Source organism: Lithobates pipiens, unplaced genomic scaffold, assembly GCF_037356315.1.
Source record: "Lithobates pipiens isolate NorthernLeopardFrog02 unplaced genomic scaffold, aLitPip1_a1.2 Scaffold_8, whole genome shotgun sequence".
In the NCBI taxonomy this organism is placed as follows: domain Eukaryota; kingdom Metazoa; phylum Chordata; class Amphibia; order Anura; family Ranidae; genus Lithobates; species Lithobates pipiens.
The window spans coordinates 685,050,779-685,068,853 of NW_027507903.1; the positions used below are offsets into that span (position 1 = coordinate 685,050,779).

General features: G+C 48.0%; 1 protein-coding gene across 3 annotated transcripts in view; it reads left to right on the top strand.

Moving 5' to 3' along the window:
- Nucleotides 1-5,016: 5,016 nt before the first annotated feature.
- LOC143962203 (zona pellucida sperm-binding protein 3-like) overlaps nucleotides 5,017-18,075 on the top strand; it is a 42,749-nt gene continuing 29,690 nt past the window's right edge. Inside the window, exons 1-8 of one of the 3 annotated variants that reach the window (XM_077471536.1) lie at nucleotides 5,017-5,499; nucleotides 9,405-9,517; nucleotides 10,422-10,525; nucleotides 10,596-10,773; nucleotides 10,856-10,976; nucleotides 11,055-11,146; nucleotides 14,442-14,581; nucleotides 15,380-15,637. In XM_077471536.1, coding sequence (XP_077327662.1) covers nucleotides 5,017-5,499; nucleotides 9,405-9,517; nucleotides 10,422-10,525; nucleotides 10,596-10,773; nucleotides 10,856-10,976; nucleotides 11,055-11,146; nucleotides 14,442-14,581; nucleotides 15,380-15,621 — 1,473 coding nt within the window. In that variant the 3' untranslated portion in view covers nucleotides 15,622-15,637. Of the gene's footprint in view, nucleotides 5,500-9,404; nucleotides 9,518-10,421; nucleotides 10,526-10,595; nucleotides 10,774-10,855; nucleotides 10,977-11,054; nucleotides 11,147-14,441; nucleotides 14,582-15,379; nucleotides 15,638-18,075 lie in introns of those variants that run through there. The other 2 variants (XM_077471538.1, XM_077471539.1) reach the window with 2 other exon arrangements.

The window sequence follows — 18,075 nt, forward strand, 5'->3', positions numbered from 1 at the left end:
TCTGAGGCATTCAGAGTCACAGATAGAATACAGTGATCAGAAAACTCCACTGCCCGACACACAGGTGCCGAAAAAGCAGAGTCTCCCTTTAAAAAAAAACCTATCTATCCTACTCTGACTACTACCTCTCTGAAAAGTGAACCCCGTGCTGTCTGGGCAACGCTTAATGTGCGCATCTACCAGACCTGCTTCCCTAACTATCGCATTGAGAAAAAGGGTGTCATAGCCCAGCTTATCTCTGAAACCTCTCCTGTCTTTAGACCTAGTAATGGTGTTGAAATCACCTCCAAAGATAACCTGCTGGGCCGTAAAAAGAAAAGGCTTAATCTTTGTAAAGAGGCATTTCCTGTCCCACTTCGTCTGGGGACCATAGATGTTAATCAGGCGCAAGTCCTGCCCCCCTACAGAGACGTCCAAGACCATGCATCTCCCAATCTCTACCTCAATTACCCGCCGGCACGTTACCATACCAGAAAAAGGGACTGCAACCCCGCTGTAAGGCTCGGCCGCAAGAGACCAAAATGAGGGACCACGTCTCCACTCCTTCTTTGCCAGATGTATATCAGCCAGACTATTCAGATGGGTCTCTTGTAAAAACAAAATGTCAGCATCAAACTCGCTGAGCAAAAATAAGGCCATATGACGAGCGCTTACTGATCTCAAGCTGGCAACATTAATGGTTGCCACTTTTATCGGAGTGGGAACTGCCATTAGGGTAATTGAGGCAGACGTTTCTTAGCCTGACTACTCCCTCTGCCTGGAGAACCAGCACGCTTTGTTGCGCCCTGGCACTCATCATCCATGGAGGACGCTGAACTGAACGAGTCCCAATCATCATCATCATCATCATCGTCCGACAGGACCTTAAACTTATTTTCCAAAGGCAAAACTACAGGATTTAAGGGAACTGAACCCCTTTTTTTCCTTCTTTTGCCCCTCCTCCTCCTATCCTCCAACCACTCCATATCATCTTTGGATAAACCACAACCAGCCTCCCCACACCTATCCTCCCCTTCAACCCCCTCCCCCCCACTCTCCCTTCCCTTATCTACCACCAGGCCAGCCTCCCCACTATTTTCCCCACTCCTCTGGCCCCCACGATCTGCAATAGGAACCCTGCAGCGTCGGGGGAGGGGGACTGGCACCACACCTGATGCACCAGCCTCAGCACCTCTTGCTGCCTCTGCAATTTTAGAAGACACAGAAGGATAAGACACAGAAGGATTGGACACATTCTTGGCAACTGAAACTTTACATACAGGCTGGGCGGACACAGACACATTGGGTACTGGCACAGACTGGGAGGACACAGACACATTGGGTACTGGCACAGACTGGGGAACCACAGACTGGGGAGACACGGACCCATTGGGTATGGGCACAGACTGGGGAGACACAGACACATTGGGTATTGGCACAGACTGGGGAGACACATTGGGTATGGGCACAGACTCCGATGGAATCACAGGCCCTCCAGCTGATGAGCTCTGTGCATCCTCCATGTCCAGACGGAAGAACTCCCTCATGAGCTCAGGCTTATTGTGCATTGCCTCAGGACACTGACTATAAGGATGTCCCACTGCATTGCACAGATTACATCTTATAATATTACAATCCTTTGCCAAATGTCCTATACCCTGACACAGGGAGCACTTCATCACTGGACAGGAGGATGCAAGATGCCCTTTATCTCCACATTTATTGCAGAGCTTTGGCTGGCCCGGGTAGAAGATGGTCAGCCTGTCCCTCCCCAGGAAAGCTGAGGATGGCAGATGCTGGACAACATTATCAATAACCTTTAGTTTCAGCTGCACAGACCATCCCCCTGTCCATATTCCCCGATCGTCCAAAATCTTTCTCAGGGGGCTCAGGACGTCCCCATACCTCCTCAACCATACAGTCAGATCCCCTTGGGGTATAGATTCATTGCGCACAAGTATTGTCACCATCTTAATGAGGGGCTGGCGGGATATAAGTTTGGGGATGAGCCCTTTCCAGTCCGGCAGGCCCCTACACACGTGTTCAAACTTCTCCCAAAATATGTCCAGAGACTCGGGACGGATAAAGGACAAATCATATTCATAGGAACCTGCCGGACTGATCAGGGCGAAGATATCCGCAGGCCTAAACCCCATCTGCAGGATTTTATCCACCACCACCCTCCTATGTGGGGGGTTTCCATCGCCTTCCCATTTCAATTGTACAACATTCCTCCTTTTAAACAGGGAGAAAGATAAAATGTCCCCATGCTCCTTCCCTTCTTGCTCCCCCTTCCCAGAACCTGTGGCAGCAACACCAGCATAAGTTTTTCTTCCAGCTTTTGCAGTCTTGTCCTCAGATACATTCAAACCTGCTGGCAGAGAGTCTGAATCAGCTGGGATAGCAGTCTTCTGATTAGCAGGACCCACCCCCTCCCCCGAACACTCAGCTTCAATCCTGGGAGCCATCACAGTCTTGGCTGCTGCAGACTCCTGGAGAGCTGTAGTACTACTGCTCCCAGCATCTCCTCCACCATTCACAGGAACAGTTGCTGTGCCTGGTCCAGGCAAAGTCTCTGTATTGTCCATGGACCTCTCTGCAGACTGAAGCTGACAGTTATTAGCAGATGTATTTGCTTGCAGTACATTGTCTATGGTTCTGGGCTGACTGTCTGCAGTACCACAACCCTCAGCAGGCCCATTGTCATTAAAGATCCCACCATCCTGCACACACACAGTACCTGCACCTGCTCTCTCCACAGGACTTTCTTTCACAGGGCTGGGAACGGTGTCCATCTTCTCCTCACCTTCCTGGGGAGCTGAATCTGGACTGGCCTCCAGTTTGTTGATCAGATGCAGCATGTCAGAACCTTCATCCTCCTGCTCAGATGTTCCATATTGCTGGGGAGGGAAGGGGACAGAGGCCTCCGCCATTGAGGGCTCAGCAGATGTCTGAAATGTTGAACAGCTGGGCTCATCCTCCGGGCCCACTTTCTCACTCTCTGCTTCCATCTCCTCGCTCTCCATGCAGGAAGAAGCTCCTTTCCTCATTTGATTAAATCGCTCCTCATTTTTATATTTTTCTTTAAAAGCTCCACTATTCTCCTTCAGAGAACTCACCAATTCTTTCTGCTTCCGCAGAGCTTGTTCCAGGTCCTTCAATTCAGGCCTCAGAGCCGGTCTCTTCTTACTGAAGACTTTGGCACAAATCTGCTTCTTCTTTTTAAATTCAGCTTTCAAAGCTCCCAACTTCTCCTCTTCCTTCTCAATCCGCTTCAGCGTTTCCACAATCCTCCGTCTAAATGAAGACAGAGATTCATCCTTCCTTGGGCCAGGCCCAGAATCTTCCGCAGGTTGAGGCCTATCCAGGGGGCCCCCGCCAGGGTCCTCCCCAGGATCCAGCATCCTTCCTGGGGCAGAGGAGTAACTCTAGCCCCTGGTCTCTGGAAGCACAGGAGCAAAGGAACTAGCAACCTCTCACCTCGCTGTCAAGGAGAGGAATGGCAGTTTCCCACCATCCCTGTGCTGAGTTCCTGGGTCTGTACACCTACTGTGACCATTATAAGGGGTTCCCACCATTCCTGTGCTGAGTTCCCAGGTCTGTACACCCGCTGGGCCCATTATGAGGGGTTCCCACCATTCCTGTGCTGAGTTCCCAGGTCTGTACACCCGCTGGGCCCATTATGAGGGGTTCCCACCATCCCCGTGCTGAGTTCCCAGGTCTGTACACCCGCTGTGCCCATTATGAGGGGTTCCCACCATTCCTGTGCTGAGTTCCCAGGTCTGTACACCCGCTGGGCCCATTATGAGGGGTTCCCACCATTCCTGTGCTGAGTTCCCAGGTCTGTACACCCGCTGGGCCCATTATGAGGGGTTCCCACCATCCCCGTGCTGAGTTCCCAGGTCTGTACACCTGCTGTGACCATTATGAGGGGTTCCCACCATCCCTGTGCTGAGTTCCCGGGTCTGTACACTGCTGTGCCCATTATGAGGGGTTCCCTCCGGTGGCGGCTGGTGACGTTTTAGGAAGGGTGGGGTTTGGCGCCCCCCATCCTTTTTGACCCCTCCCACTTGGTTAAAAAGGGCATGGTGTCAGCGAAATAGTGGGTGTGGCTCTAAGGTGGCGTGGTTAGCGTCTGAGATGAACGAGGGATGGAGGGACAGCGCACGTGCTCCCCCTAAGAACCCTTTCACACCACACCGTCCATAGCATGGGTGGTAAAACGCCGCTATATTTTGCGGCGCATTTCGGCCGCTAGCGGGGCGCTTTTACCCCCCGCTAACGGCCGAGAAAGGGTTAAAACCGCCGGCAATATGCCGTATTACAGCGCTGCCCCATTGATTTCAATGGGGAGCAGCGTGGAGGAGAGGTAAATATACCGCTACTTCACCGCTTCAAAGAAGCTGCTGGCAGGACTTTTCCCTGACGTTCTGCCAGCGCACCGCTGTAGTGTGAAAGCCCTCGGGGGATCACACTACACACAATGGTGCAGCTTCTTTAGGGCGGATTGCAGGCGCTATTTCTAACGCTACTAGCGCCTGCAAAACGCCCTGGTGTGAAAGGGGTGTAAGGATGGGCTCCCACTGGTTCACACTATCCCTGTGCTAAGTACTCGGTCTGTACACCCGCTGTGCCCATTATGAGGGGTTCCCACCATCCCTGTGCTATTGAGCCCTACAATAAATCTCTCCTGTTGGTGTGAGTGACATTAGTATTATGGTGTAGTATCAGTTGTACATGATTCAGTCATTGTACATCCTGGTGAGATTGCTCTCCTCCATGCAACTCGTGTAGCACACTCCATGTGGACCTGTCTCTACCATATGATTCCAGCATAAGGATGAATCTAGTCAACTTCTCTGGTGGATCTCCAGGGGGATGAGGTGACCTCCATTATTGGTTCCATCTCCCATCCATCATGTATAGTCCCAGCCATTGGGTGTGGTGATGATTGGCCCCACCTGGGGGTCATCAGTGGTTGATGGGAGAGGTATAAAGGACAGCTCTCTCTCCCTCATTCATTGTGTTGTGTCTCTTATGGGTAGGATGGATTTTCTGGTGAAGGGTGGTTGGGTGCTGCTCCTGGCTGTGGCCTATTGGTCAGGGTTTGGCTGTGATGGAGTCTTGGTGAGACATGGCCGCCAGTCAGATTGGTGGAGGAACAACCAGCGAGCTCTACCTGGTCAGGGCTCTTCTAGATTGGGCTCCAGAGACTGGAATTCTAATCGCCCTGTTTTGGGGTTTGGGGCTCTTAGAGGTGGGACCTCTAGGGGTTCACTTGCTGGACGTGTTATTGGGGTTCCACGAGATCTGCCGCAGCCTGGGAGCTCCCCTATCAGCATCCAGTGTGGAGAGGACAACATGGTGGTCAATGTCCAGAGGGATTTCTATGGGATTGGGAAGCTGGTCAAACCTTCTGACCTGAGCCTGGGGCCCCAAGGCTGCAAACCCAACCCCCAGAGTACAGACACCACTGTCACCTTCCAGATCAACCTCCAGGACTGCGGCAACACGGTGCAGGTAATCTTCAAATGTTCCCACTCTAGTCAATGGCCCCCCCATAGTTCTCACCTTCCAGTAGTCAGTGTATAGAACCCTCCTCTCCATTATATCTCCCCCATTCCAATCTATTGCTGCAGCCTATACACTCTTAATAACCCCCCCCCCCCCCACTTGCCAGAGGGTCATGTAAAATCTCTCTCTAAGGTTTCATTCCTATGGCCTCCCCTTTGAGCGTTGGGGAGGGCAGTGTACAGCAACTTCACTTTGGGAATGTGAAGGTAGAACTGAAGACCAAACCCTTTTGAATCAGGTTATGGAAGGCGTTAGAACCTCCTGTTGGGTATTTTGTCCCATTGAAGGATTTCCCATCACTTCCTGTCCTGTGGCCAAAACAGGAAGTTAGGAAATCCCCCAGGTTGTCACCAGAACAGGTGTCCCCATAGGATGCTATTAAAAACCTGATGGGGGGGGGGGGGGGTTTAATCCATGCCATTTAATCCAGAGTTTTTCCCTTCAGTTACTTTAACCACTTGCTGACCATGTCACGCAGATATAGAACGGCACAATGGCTCTCCTGGACAAAATCGCGTACGGTTACGTCCTACCCATTTTCAGCCGTGTGTTCACACAAATCCCAGTCCTGTCAGAGGAGACGTATCGTCTGTTCCAGCTAAGTAGGAAAAATGATATGGCTCCTAGTCACTCCCATCCTCAAACAGTTAGAACACACTGAGGGAACACTCATTTAACCCCTTGATCGCCACCCTGTTTTAACCCCTTCCCTGCCAGTGATATTTACACAGTAATCAGTGCATTTTTATTTTATTTTTTATAGCACTGATCGCTGTATAAATGCCAATGGTCCCAAAAGTGTCATGTTTCTGATCTGTATGTTGCAGTACTGCAAAAAAAAAAAAATTGCAGATCGCCACCATTACTAGTAAAAAAAGCCATAAATCTTTCCCATAGTTTGCAGATGCTATAACTTTTGCATATATCTATATCTCCCTAGGGAAAAAAATGGCGGTCATTGCTACTTTTTATCTCGCAAACTATTTGCGCAACTATTTTTCAAACAAAACTTTTTTTTTTCCCCAAAAAAATGCATGATTTAAAAAAAATAACCAAATTTTTTTTTTTTTTTTGTATAATGTGAAAGATGTTACGTTGAGCATATAGATACCAAACATGTCATGCTTTTAAAATTGCGCACACTCATGGAATGACGCCAAACTTCAGTACTTAAAAATCTCCATAGGCGACGCTTTAAATTTTTTTTTTACAGGTTACATATTGAGAGTTACAGAGGAGGTCTACAGCTAGAATTGTTGCTTGCACTCTAACGCACGTGGCGATACCTCACATGTGTAGTTTGAATGGCATTTACATATGTGGGTAGGACTAACGTGTGCATTCGCTTCTAAGCGTGAGCTACTGGCGACAGGGGGGTTTTTAAAAAAAAAAAAAAAAAAAAAAAAAAAATTTTTTTTTTTTTTTTTTATATCACTTTTATTCCTATTACAAGGAATGTAAACATCCCTTGTAATAGGAATCTATGTGACAGGTCCTCTTTATGGAGAGATGTGGAGGTCTTACTGACCCCATATCTCTCCTCCAGGCTGGAAAGCATAAGATGGCGAAAAAAATTTCACTGATCCCATGCTGACAGCCGCGATTGCGGCTTTGTGTACGTCCGGGAACCCGGGCATGACGTCATAACGTTGCGCCTGGGCCTCCGACGGTCCTAGAGATGACTGGTGACCATCTGGCCACCGGAAATCTCTATCATCCCGCGCAGGGCGATTTTCTTCGGGTCCCCGATGGCACGGGAGAGCCCGGAGAAGCACTGGATGGCGGCGGGAGGGGGGGGGGTCCCCTCCCGTCGCCTGTAAGAACGATCAAGCGGAGGAACTGCCGCTAGGATCATTCTTATGGTGCACAGAATCACTGGCTGAAAACGAGGATATCTGAATGATGAATGTGGCGGCTAGTATCCTTCAGATATTCCCACAAAGTCCAGGACGTCGTATGACGGCCGTGGGCAGTAAGTGGTTAAATAAACATCTGGTGATAGTTATTATAGCAAAAAGTACCGTAAATTTTTTTTTTTTTTTTTTTTTTTTTTTTTTTCCAAGATTGTGCTTTTTGTTTATGGTGTAAAAAATAAAACCCGCAGAGGTGATCAAATGCCACCAAAAGAAAGCTCCTATTTGTGGGGGGGGGAACGCAAATTTTGTTTGGTTACAGCGTCGAACGACCAAGCGATTGTCAGTTAAAGCGAGGCAGTCCTGAATTGTAAAGTGCTCTGGTCAGAAAGGGGGTAAAATCTTCTGTTGCTGAAGCGGTTAAACACCAATCCTATGGGGGGGCCTTCTTGTTTGCTTGAATGGTGGGACGCTTCTCCCCCCTTCAATCTTCCCACACCATAGACATGAGTCCATCATGCTCATGAGGTCGGTTTGCATATCTGGGATGCTGCTTGGAGTCACATGACAACATGTTGCGGTTCAGTGTGTCGGTACTTTCTTGTTTGGTAGGAACCCAAAAAACGATCGGAACACAGCGCACAGATGGAGGACCACCAGAAGTGTCCAATGAAAGGACTATCCGGACCATCTGTGGGGATAATGGTATGGGTGGCTGGACAGATAGTGGGAACATTCTGTGCCCACTACATCTATGGTGGGGATACTTTAAGTAGGGGGGCCAGCAGACTGGAGACTTGTCTTTGTAGCTTGACCTTCTAATAACTATTGGAAGACCAGCCGCCAAACCATTCAGGTCGGCAAATCTGAATTTTAGCATTTTTATTCAGGTTTACTTTTGTGGAGACTGCTGTTGGGTGCCGCCATCTTGAATGTGATGTCAGCAACTCCAGTAGACTCTGAGTTACCACTCCTCCCCTGATGGCTCTATGGGGTTTATGTAGGAAGAGGTGAAAGCTGGGCCAGCACAAACTAAATAGCCCTCTCCTCCTCTTCTGAAGCCTCCATGCTAGGAGGTTGTTGACTTCTGAAATGTCAATTTACCTAGCAAGTCAATAAAAAAACAAAATAACTAAATCCACATGGAAAAGGAAACGCTGAATGTAACCATTTTATTGACGACGTTTTTTTCCTGCATGCTTTGGTGGCAGGACCTCTTTAATATAAAGGCAAAGAGAACCTGTCGCACAATAAGTGGTCTTCTAAAAATGGAATGCCGTGGTTGTTCGGAGTTGCAGACCTTTAGTTTGTGAATCCTAAATGTCAGCTTGGTCTTCTCAGACACGGGTCAAGCAATGAAGGCTTTGGGCCTGGTTTTCCCAGATAGGGACCAGGCCATGAGGCAAACAAATGTCCTCTTCCCCCACCTATAACTGGCCTTCACAGCAAGGAGCACATGGAAAGGCGATGCATGTCAAAATCAGCCAGCCTGCAACCAATCGGAATTATCCTGTCCAACAGTTTGTTAAAAACAGGGGTTAGTTTGCATACATTTGCAAATGCATGCATAATCTGGAGGAACTTCACCGCACCCTGGGTGTTATCTGCAGTCTTAACTCTATAAATGTTTGAGGGCCTCCACAGTGTAAGTGCATGCATGATAGAAGGAAGGTAAGCCTGGAGGGAGCCCACCCCTCAAAGTCTCGGACGCACTGGACACCAGTATATAACACAATGGCGCCATAATATAGCGATTGTGTGCAAACGATTTTTTTTTTTTTTTTTTTTATGCTGTTTATACAGGATAGTTTGGTGGTTTGCAGGCTGGTTGAGTTGAGCTGGTATTTTAATCTGGTTTTGTTTTTCAGGCAATGAGAGCTTTTGGGTCTGGGAAGACAAAGGCCAGGCAGTGGTGGGCTTGGGGCCTGGTCTCAGAAATGGGCCAAACCATGTCGGTTTTCTATGTTGGTCTGTATCATTCTCCTCCTCTTTGCACAGATGACTCAAGACTGGCTAATCTACATCACCAACCTGACCTACAACCCAACCTCCTCCATTCCAATCATCAGAACTAACTCAGCTGTGGTCCCCATAATGTGCTTCTACTACCGGTGAGTCAACACTACTGGCCATGCTGGTCCCAGCTGGTGTTCAGCATCTGGTCAATCTCCTAAAGTTTGGACAGAGTGGGGGAAGGTTAAACGCCTTGTTGGGTTTTTTTTTTTTCTGCCATTTGTCCTTGCCAAGAGATTTCCATGTAGTTTATTTTCCTGGAAGAAAAATTGTAGGAGGGTTGGGGCAATGTTTTATCGGTATTGTCACAGGACATACAAATGAGTGTCTTCACACAATACAAGAGCCATACAATTTCATAGTATACAGAGATCCCTCAATGCGATGTGGGTACCTAATGATTGTTGCTCAGAAGCAGCTATATATTTCCTATCCTGGTTGGGGTGTTGGCAGTCCATTTTGACATGAAGGGTTCAAGTTTTTGGTTTTAGCTACTTTATCTACTCTTGACCTCTGTAGACTTGGAGTCTGTGTCTACAACCTAACCCTTCTACTGCAATAATGACCAATTTAATCTTAAGAGTGATCATGAGAGGATCTGCATTGACAATGGTGGCTAATTTTAAGTTTAGAGAACCTCATGATCAACATGGTGGGCTCTTTGTCACTGAAGGCTTTTGTCAATGTTGGGGGTGATCATGAAGATGTATTGGCCTAAAGAGAATCTGGAGACAAATATATGGTAGCTGCTCCTGGCAACTTAAAGGTTCAGGAATCCTATCCTGATTATGGTGTCACTATCTGGCTCTATCTTGCTACTGTCCTTCAACAGGAATGGAATCAACCAGGCAATCGTCCCTTAGTAACTTGCTGGCTAGTGTAACTGTGGAACACAGGGTCAAATCCTGGTAACAAGTCTGAACAAGAAATGAGGAATATAAATTTGTGACATTTAAATGACTTTCACTGACTCATTACTGACCTTGATCTGGTTCTCTGTAGGCACGGTAATGTGAGCAGCCAGGCCATTAAGCCAACGTGGGTTCCATTCAGCACCACTGTGTCCTTAGAAGAAAGGTTGTCCTTCTCTTTGGTCCTGATGACTGGTGAGGAAGATGGGTGATCGGGAGGGGTTATGTTGGGTCTTTTACTAATCCCCTTTTCTTATGTATACAGAGGACTGGAGTGGTCCCAGAAGTTCTCCCATCTATCAGTTGGGGGATATTCTCTACATACAGGCCTCTGTGGATACTCGCAACCAAATTGCTATGATCCTCTATGTGGACCGCTGTGTGGCCACCATATCTCCCGATGCCACCTCTTCTCCAAGTTATGACATGATTACAGACAATGGGTATGTGGGTTTTTATTTATTTTTTTGTGGGAGGGGGTTGGGTTGCTATTTGATCTAAATTGTAAGTGACCATCTTCTGCAGGTGTCTGGTGGATGGAACACAAGCTGACACCACCTCGGCCTTCATCACTCCAAGGGTCCAGACAAACACTCTACAGTTCACGGTGGATGCCTTCCGGTTCCTAGGAAATGATGTATCTCTGGTGAGGACTGTTGTTAAATTGGTTGCACACATTGGTGCCTTCTACAAATGTTTAACCTATTAAAATCTTCTCTTCTAGATTTACTTGACCTGTTACCTGAGAGCTGTTGCTGCCACCCAGGTCCCAGATCCCACTAACAAGGCTTGTTCCTATAGTAAAGCCACAAATGGGTAAGACTATTAAAATGGCTGAGTCGTAGATTGCTGCTCTTCCCATAGCATTTGTTTGTCTGTAATCACTTCTGCGTGTTCTAGTAACCAGTGACTGGGACAAACTTTATGGACATAATAAGGTGGATTCCTATTACAATGTAAATATTTAATGGTACACAGGTATCCTCTATAGGCCCCTTCCCATACCATGCATGTTGGCAACATATCTGGCCAGGAAAGTAGCCTCATGGAGCCATGGGTGTCCACAGGTAGGGGCAAGGGGGGTCAAGTGCGGGAGGGGGCCCAGGAATCGGATCAGATCTGTACTGTTAAATTTAGCACAGTGGCGTCACTATATGGGTCTGGGCAGACAGCACCCTGGTGCCACCTGCCAGTCAGGCGACACCAAGGTGCTGTCAAGCCCCCCCCCCCCCCCAATTAGTGTAGTTGTCTGCGGGCTCCTTTCCCTGCTCAGTCCAGCAGAGAACTCGGCGGTGCTGTGACAGGAGAAAGGCGAGCTGTGGGCTGTCAGATGTTTCCACCACTCGCATCCCCTTTCTCCAGTTGAGGACAGCGGCTCTCACTATGTTACCCACCCTGCTTCCTGCCCGCTCCGTTCCTTCCCCATTGGCCATAACTGAGGGACAATCAAAGGAGACTAGGATTGCATCATGGGACATGTAGTCCCAAAGATTGGTGACCTAATTTTCTAAAAGGAGGAAGGTACAGCTCTATCAAGAGGTTGAGAGACTGTAGCCTGGAAAAAAGCTGAGGGAGAGGGTGCTACAGGACAGAGCGATCCATGCTGCCCAGCGCCACCAGAGAGCAAAAGGCTAAGCCACTGGCAGGGTACAGACATGCTACACTACTGACCGGAATGGCACCAGGGAAACCCAGAGTGAGCGATCATCCAGCCAGAGGATCACTGCTGTAGTCTTTGAGATAAAAGGAGAAAAATGTTGGGACTTTATGTGAGACCTTGAACATCGCGTACATAGGTCTCCATCCCTAATATATTGAAAGACACAGGGGAAAAATAAGGGACATAGGGGACAAGGGGGCTTTATATGAAATACGACACTCGGGCTAGGCTAAGACATTGATTATAGTATATACAATGTTCTGAAGTGACAATGGGCATAGAGCAATAATATATATTTAATCGAAATATGCAAGTATGGTGTAGTCTTGCTGGGTCTGGTAAGAGGGCCTGATGCCCATTATCCATTACTTATCCTAGGGACTGTACTATGTCTGCGGTCTCTGACCATAATGACAGTGTCAAAAAGGGGCGGCGCAGGGGGTGGCCCTAAAACTATGCCCGCCCCCCCAAAAAAGTTCTGCGGACGCCCATGCATGGAGCTGAAAGTTTGTCTACAAGATCTCGTGCTAGCATGTATGGGCCTGGTACTTTGAATCTGCTTCTTGGACACCTTGCGGTCCGCTGAGAAATTCCCTCCAAGGGGATCAACTTGTCACTGTGTAGGGAAACTTTTTTTTATATTCCCCCCCCCCCCCCCTTTTTTTTTTTCTCTTAAAAAGCCAGCAGCTCCAAATACTGCAGCTGCTGACTTTTAAAATGGTGACACTTACCTGTCCAGCGCACCCGTAATGCGATCGTCTCTCGGGTGCTGCCGCCGCCATCTTGGGTATGGGAATCGGGAAGTGGAGACTTTCGGCTTCATTTTCCGGTTCCCTACTGCGCATGCGCGAGTCGCGCTGCGCAATAAGGATGGACCCGCTGCCACTGGGAACTGTTTCCCAGCAGGCAGCGGGGGACTTTCGGAAAGGGGCGTAATCTACGCCCCTTTCCGCAGAGAGCTATCCCGGAAGTGGGTGCAGATACCTGTACTGTACAGGTACCTGCACCCCCCCCTCCCCCCCTGAAAGGTGCCAATTGTGGCGCCGGAGGGGGGGGAGGGTTCCGATGAGCCGGAGGTCCACTTTAGGGTGGACCTCCGCTTTAAGGTTAAACCACTTCTCTTCCAGTCTCATTGTGTGGCCCCCGAGTCCTCTTAAGCCCCATACACACTATCAGTTTTTCTGCTGAGTTTTTCCTTCAGATTTACCAAAACCATGTAATATGAGGTCAAACCTCAGGAGTTTCAATTTGTATCCAATCAGGCCGGCCCTTCTACTACATGGTTTTGGTAAACCTGAAGGAAAAACTCAGCAGAAAAACTGGTAGTGTGTATGGGGCTTTACACTCAAACTAAAGTTTCATACTTGTGCTGGGATCACCGTTGAGATTTGTATAACGCTATCATATCTCCTCAAGTGTCTTCTCCAGGGAAAATACATTTTAGCGCTTGTAGCCATCCTTCATAAATCAGGTGCTCCAGTCCCCATATTAATTTAGCTGCCCTTCTCTGGACTCGCTCCAGTACCACCTTTCTCAGGATTGGTGACCAGAACTGGACGGAATGCTCCAGATGTGGCCAAACCAGAGTTTTATAAAATGGCAGAATAATCATTTTTATCACTGGTAAATTCCCCTTTTAATACATGCCAATATTCTGCTGGCATTTGGTAGCCGCAGCTTGGCACTGCATGTTATTTCTCAGTCCGTCTTCTACTAGGACCACCTAGATCCTTCTCCAACCTGGAATCCCCCCGTGCATTACATTAATAAATATTAAAATTAATTTGCTATGCAGTAGCCCACTCCACTAATTTATTGAGGTCCTCTTGTAAAGTTTCTATATCCCGTCATGTTATTGCCCTTATATTTGTGTCATCAGCAAACACTGAGATCAAGCTATTTATCCCACCCTCTATCATTTTATAAATAAATTAAACAGAAATGGCCCCAGGACAGAGTCTTGGGGTACCTCAGTAACCACTGTAGACCATTCTGAGTAGACATTAACCCTTGCCCCCCAAAGCCAGTTTTCTATCCAAGAACAAACCTTATGGTCCATACTTGTAGATGAAGCATTCGAGGGGACTGTAGCAAATGCTTTTGAAAAATCCAGATGCACCACATCCACCAGGCTACCCCTGTCCAAATGGTATTCCTTGTAGAATGTTAATGGGCTGGTTTGGCAAGAGTGACCTTTCATAAACCCGTGCTGATTACTGCTAATGATATTATTTTCATCAGCAAATTCTTGGCTATGGTCCCTTATCCCTTCAAATAGTTTACAAACTACCAGCATTAGACTGACAGGCCTATAATTCCCTCTGGAGGGATGAGCCCCAAGTCCTTTCAAGGTAAATGTCTGTCTACCCATACAGTGTTGACTTTTCACCAAGTTTCCAGTGCATCTTCTAAATGCAGGTTTTCATACTGACATTGAGTTATCTTCTCCAGCTGGTCTGCAGTTGAGGGCCCCAGCAGTATCTGCCAGTGTTGTGGGACACCAGGCACCTGTACCAACCCCACTGGTCTGACAGGAGGAAGGAGCCGATTTGGAAGACCGAGAGCCTTTGGGAAGAGGGAAGCCTTGGACGGTGAGTCTTGACCAATAGTGGTGTGGCTACACCTCCTTTTCAATGGAGAATGAATTGCCTCCTGTTGTATTACAACAGGAGGGTTGAGAGGGGGATCCTGACTGGCTTGGGTTATTCCACTTGGCCCTGATTTTTTTTTTTTTTTTTTTTTTATGGACCCCGGACAATAGAACAGGGTTCTGAGGGACAAATGTGAAAATGGAGGGGGGAGGCTACCATCTGAATGGCCTTCATATTGCAGCTTCCCCATAGACTTACCCCCCCCCCCCCCCCCCCCCCCCCAGTCATACTTGCCTCAGTGGATGCTGAACTGAGCCACTAAACACCGCTGATGGCTCGGTTCTCCTCCCCGAGCAATGCTGACAGTCGGCATTGCTTCTGCTCTACGTCTCCGCTCTCATTGGAGCGCTGAGCTGTGGAGGGGTGGGGAGCTGCCATCTCATCAGCTCTGAGACTGCCATCAATCAAGGCAGCTGGCAGATCCAGACTTGGCAGTTGGGATGATGTGCTGCTTTGACTGATGGCGGTGACATTGGTGGAGAGCGGACTACAGACCACTCTCCGCTGAAAATGGGTCACAGGAGTGGAAAACTAATTTCACTTCTATGACCCAGAGGAATAAGCCCAGCCTAAAAAGCTCAGGCTGGATTTCTCTAAGGGGTCAAACCCTCTGCTTTATTCTGTCCAATTGATTAACATGGCAATTTGAAGTCTTACAGTGGACACCTTCTGAACACTTGATTAGTAGCTGAGTTATCACCTGAAAGCTCTTAATTGCATTGTGTTCTGACTCTCTAGGTCCTACAGGAGAACCTAACATGGGAGAGGAACAGTCGGTGACCACCTTGGGACCTCTGCTTGTGATTGGGCCAAAACAAAGTGACCTTGCAGCTGCAGTGATGAAGGAAGAGGCCGCCCCCGCAGAGCTCTGGTGGTTGGTGGCTGTCGGGTGTCTCAGTCTTCTTGTAGTCACTGTGTGTACGGTGTTCATTGTGAAGTCTCTGAAAAAGCCGCAATATGTACTGTCTGTAGAAAAATAAAAAATATATAATTTTATGTGCTTTGTCTTTCTATACTCATAGATGGTAATACAGTATAGCTTTCAATATCTATCATGGGGCAGAAGTCTGCCGCATGAGACCCACCTGGTCTTGGCCCTGTCTTTTATGGAGATTTCTCCAATAAACTTCTCAAGGCGGAAGTCGTAGCCACATACAGTATCTCACAAGTAAGTACACCCCTCACACTTTTGTAAATATTTTCTACCATCTCTCCATGTGACAACACTGAAGAAATGACACTTGTCTACAATGTAAAGTAGTGAGTGTACAGCTTGTATAACAGTGTAAATTTTCTGTCCCCTCAAAATAACTCAACACACAGCCATTAATGTCTAAACCGCTGGCAACAAAAGTGAGTACACCCCTAAGTGAAAATCTCCACTTTGAGCCCAAAGTGTCAATATTTCGTGTGGCTGCCATTTTCCAGCACGGCCTTAACCCTATTGAGCATGGAGGTCACCAGAGCTTCACAGGTTGCCACTGGAGTCCTCTTCATGATATCACACATTAAGAGATCTTGCTCTCCTCCCTTCTATTTGAGGATGTCCCACAGATGCTCAATAGGGTTTAGGTCTGGAGACATGATTGGCCCGTCCATCACCTTTACCCTCGGCTTCATTAGCAAGACCGTGGTCCTTTTTTGGAGGTGTTAGGGGTTATGTTGGAATACTGCCCTGTGTCCCAGTCTCCGAAGTGACCAGTATGAGAGGGTGAGAGCGATAACGCCACATTTAACACACCTGCTCCCCATTCACACCCGAGACCTTGTAACACTAACAGGTCACATGACACCGGGGGAGGGAAAATGGCTAATTGGGCCCAATTTGGACATTTTCAACTAGGGGTGTACTCACTTTTGTTGCCAGCGGTTTAGACATTAATGGCTGTGTGAGTTATTTTGAGGGGATGGCAAATTTACACTGTTATACAAGCTGTATACTCACTACTTTGTAGACAAGTGTCATATGAAAAGGGAATAAAATGTGAGGGGTGTAATCACTTTTGTCAGATACTGTATATAGGGTTACAAGGCCTGTAGACATACTACAGAATAATGGAGATAATGACTTGCTGCCCCTTAATTGCATCAGTGTGTCCTCACTTTGGCTTCCTAAATACCTCCTTTAAAAATGACTTGTTCCACATCTTGATCTGTTTCTTCACAAGATTTATAATAGAGCAGGGAAAAAGTAAAAACCGAAAAGGAAGGACAGCAAAAAACAAAACCGTACGATGGTGTGCAAGCAATAAGCCAAACTATTTGTAGCCAGGAGTGGTGAGAGAAACAGACTAGCGGCTTCCTGCAGTGCTGAACCTGCACCTTTATCAGCCACAGGAGGGAGCTGAGGGGGGGGGGGGGGTTGCAAATAGAGGAGGGATAGCGTATGAAGAGAGTACAGTGAGGGAAGGGAGAGCACAGACTGTAGGAAGGGGAGGAGCGAGTCCAGAAAGAGGATCAAGTGTGCAGGAAGAGGAAGGGTTGAGAAGACTGACAATGTACCATGTGTCATATTGATTTGATTGAAGATGTATATATGGATACAAATGTAGATTATCTATGATCAGAATAAATAGAAGAAAAGCTTGTCCCTTGTCCTGTGTGTGAATGCCAGTCTCATCCCCTGCAGTGCCCTCTCTCCTTCTCGGGAACCCTCCCCTGCAGTGCCCTCTCTCCTTCTCGGGAACCCTCCCCTGCAGTGCCCCATCTTCTTGCCCCGAACCTCATGGCCCTCCTGGCCTGTGGTGCGCAACCTATGTATCCGTTACCCGAGGCTGCGCAACTGAGAGTAGGCCCAGAACAGTCTTGGGGCCTACTGATCCAGGGATGATGCGGTGCTGTCTCGCCTGTAAGAGAGGCCCAGAACCTGGAGGATCCAGGGGAGGACTTTCGCCAAGAGAGGACCGAGCGCAAGGCTGGTAGCTCTGGAGAAATCTGGAAACTCAGAGGACGCAATCTGGATCAACACCCATACGGTATCGCCGGACCGGCTGAAAGACTGGTACTGTGTGGCAGTTCTTTAAGTTTATCAAAACCTCTCAGCAATGCTCAAGTTAATTAACAAGGCTGTGGCAGAGACTTTACCGAGTTTACCCCACCGGCTGCTAGGCCAAGTGAGAAGGGCTTATCCGGGGGCTGCTGAATGCAGTCTGTGAAACGGTTTTATCCTCTGGATTTTTTTTACTAAATCTACCCCGCAGTTACAAAGTGCCTGAACTCACCCCTAACCCCCTGACCTTTTTTATTGAGAGACTTAGTCCTTTTTATGGTTATTCAATAAAGGCAAAGTATTGAAAATTCACATTCTTTGGGACACTTTCCACAGGATCCCCAAGACGGAGATGCAAGCAGCTGAGGTAACGGTAAGCCCAAATAAAACTAGCAGCTCTTTCGGGGGTCAGTGCTACATATATAATGCAGTCAGGGAGTGTTGT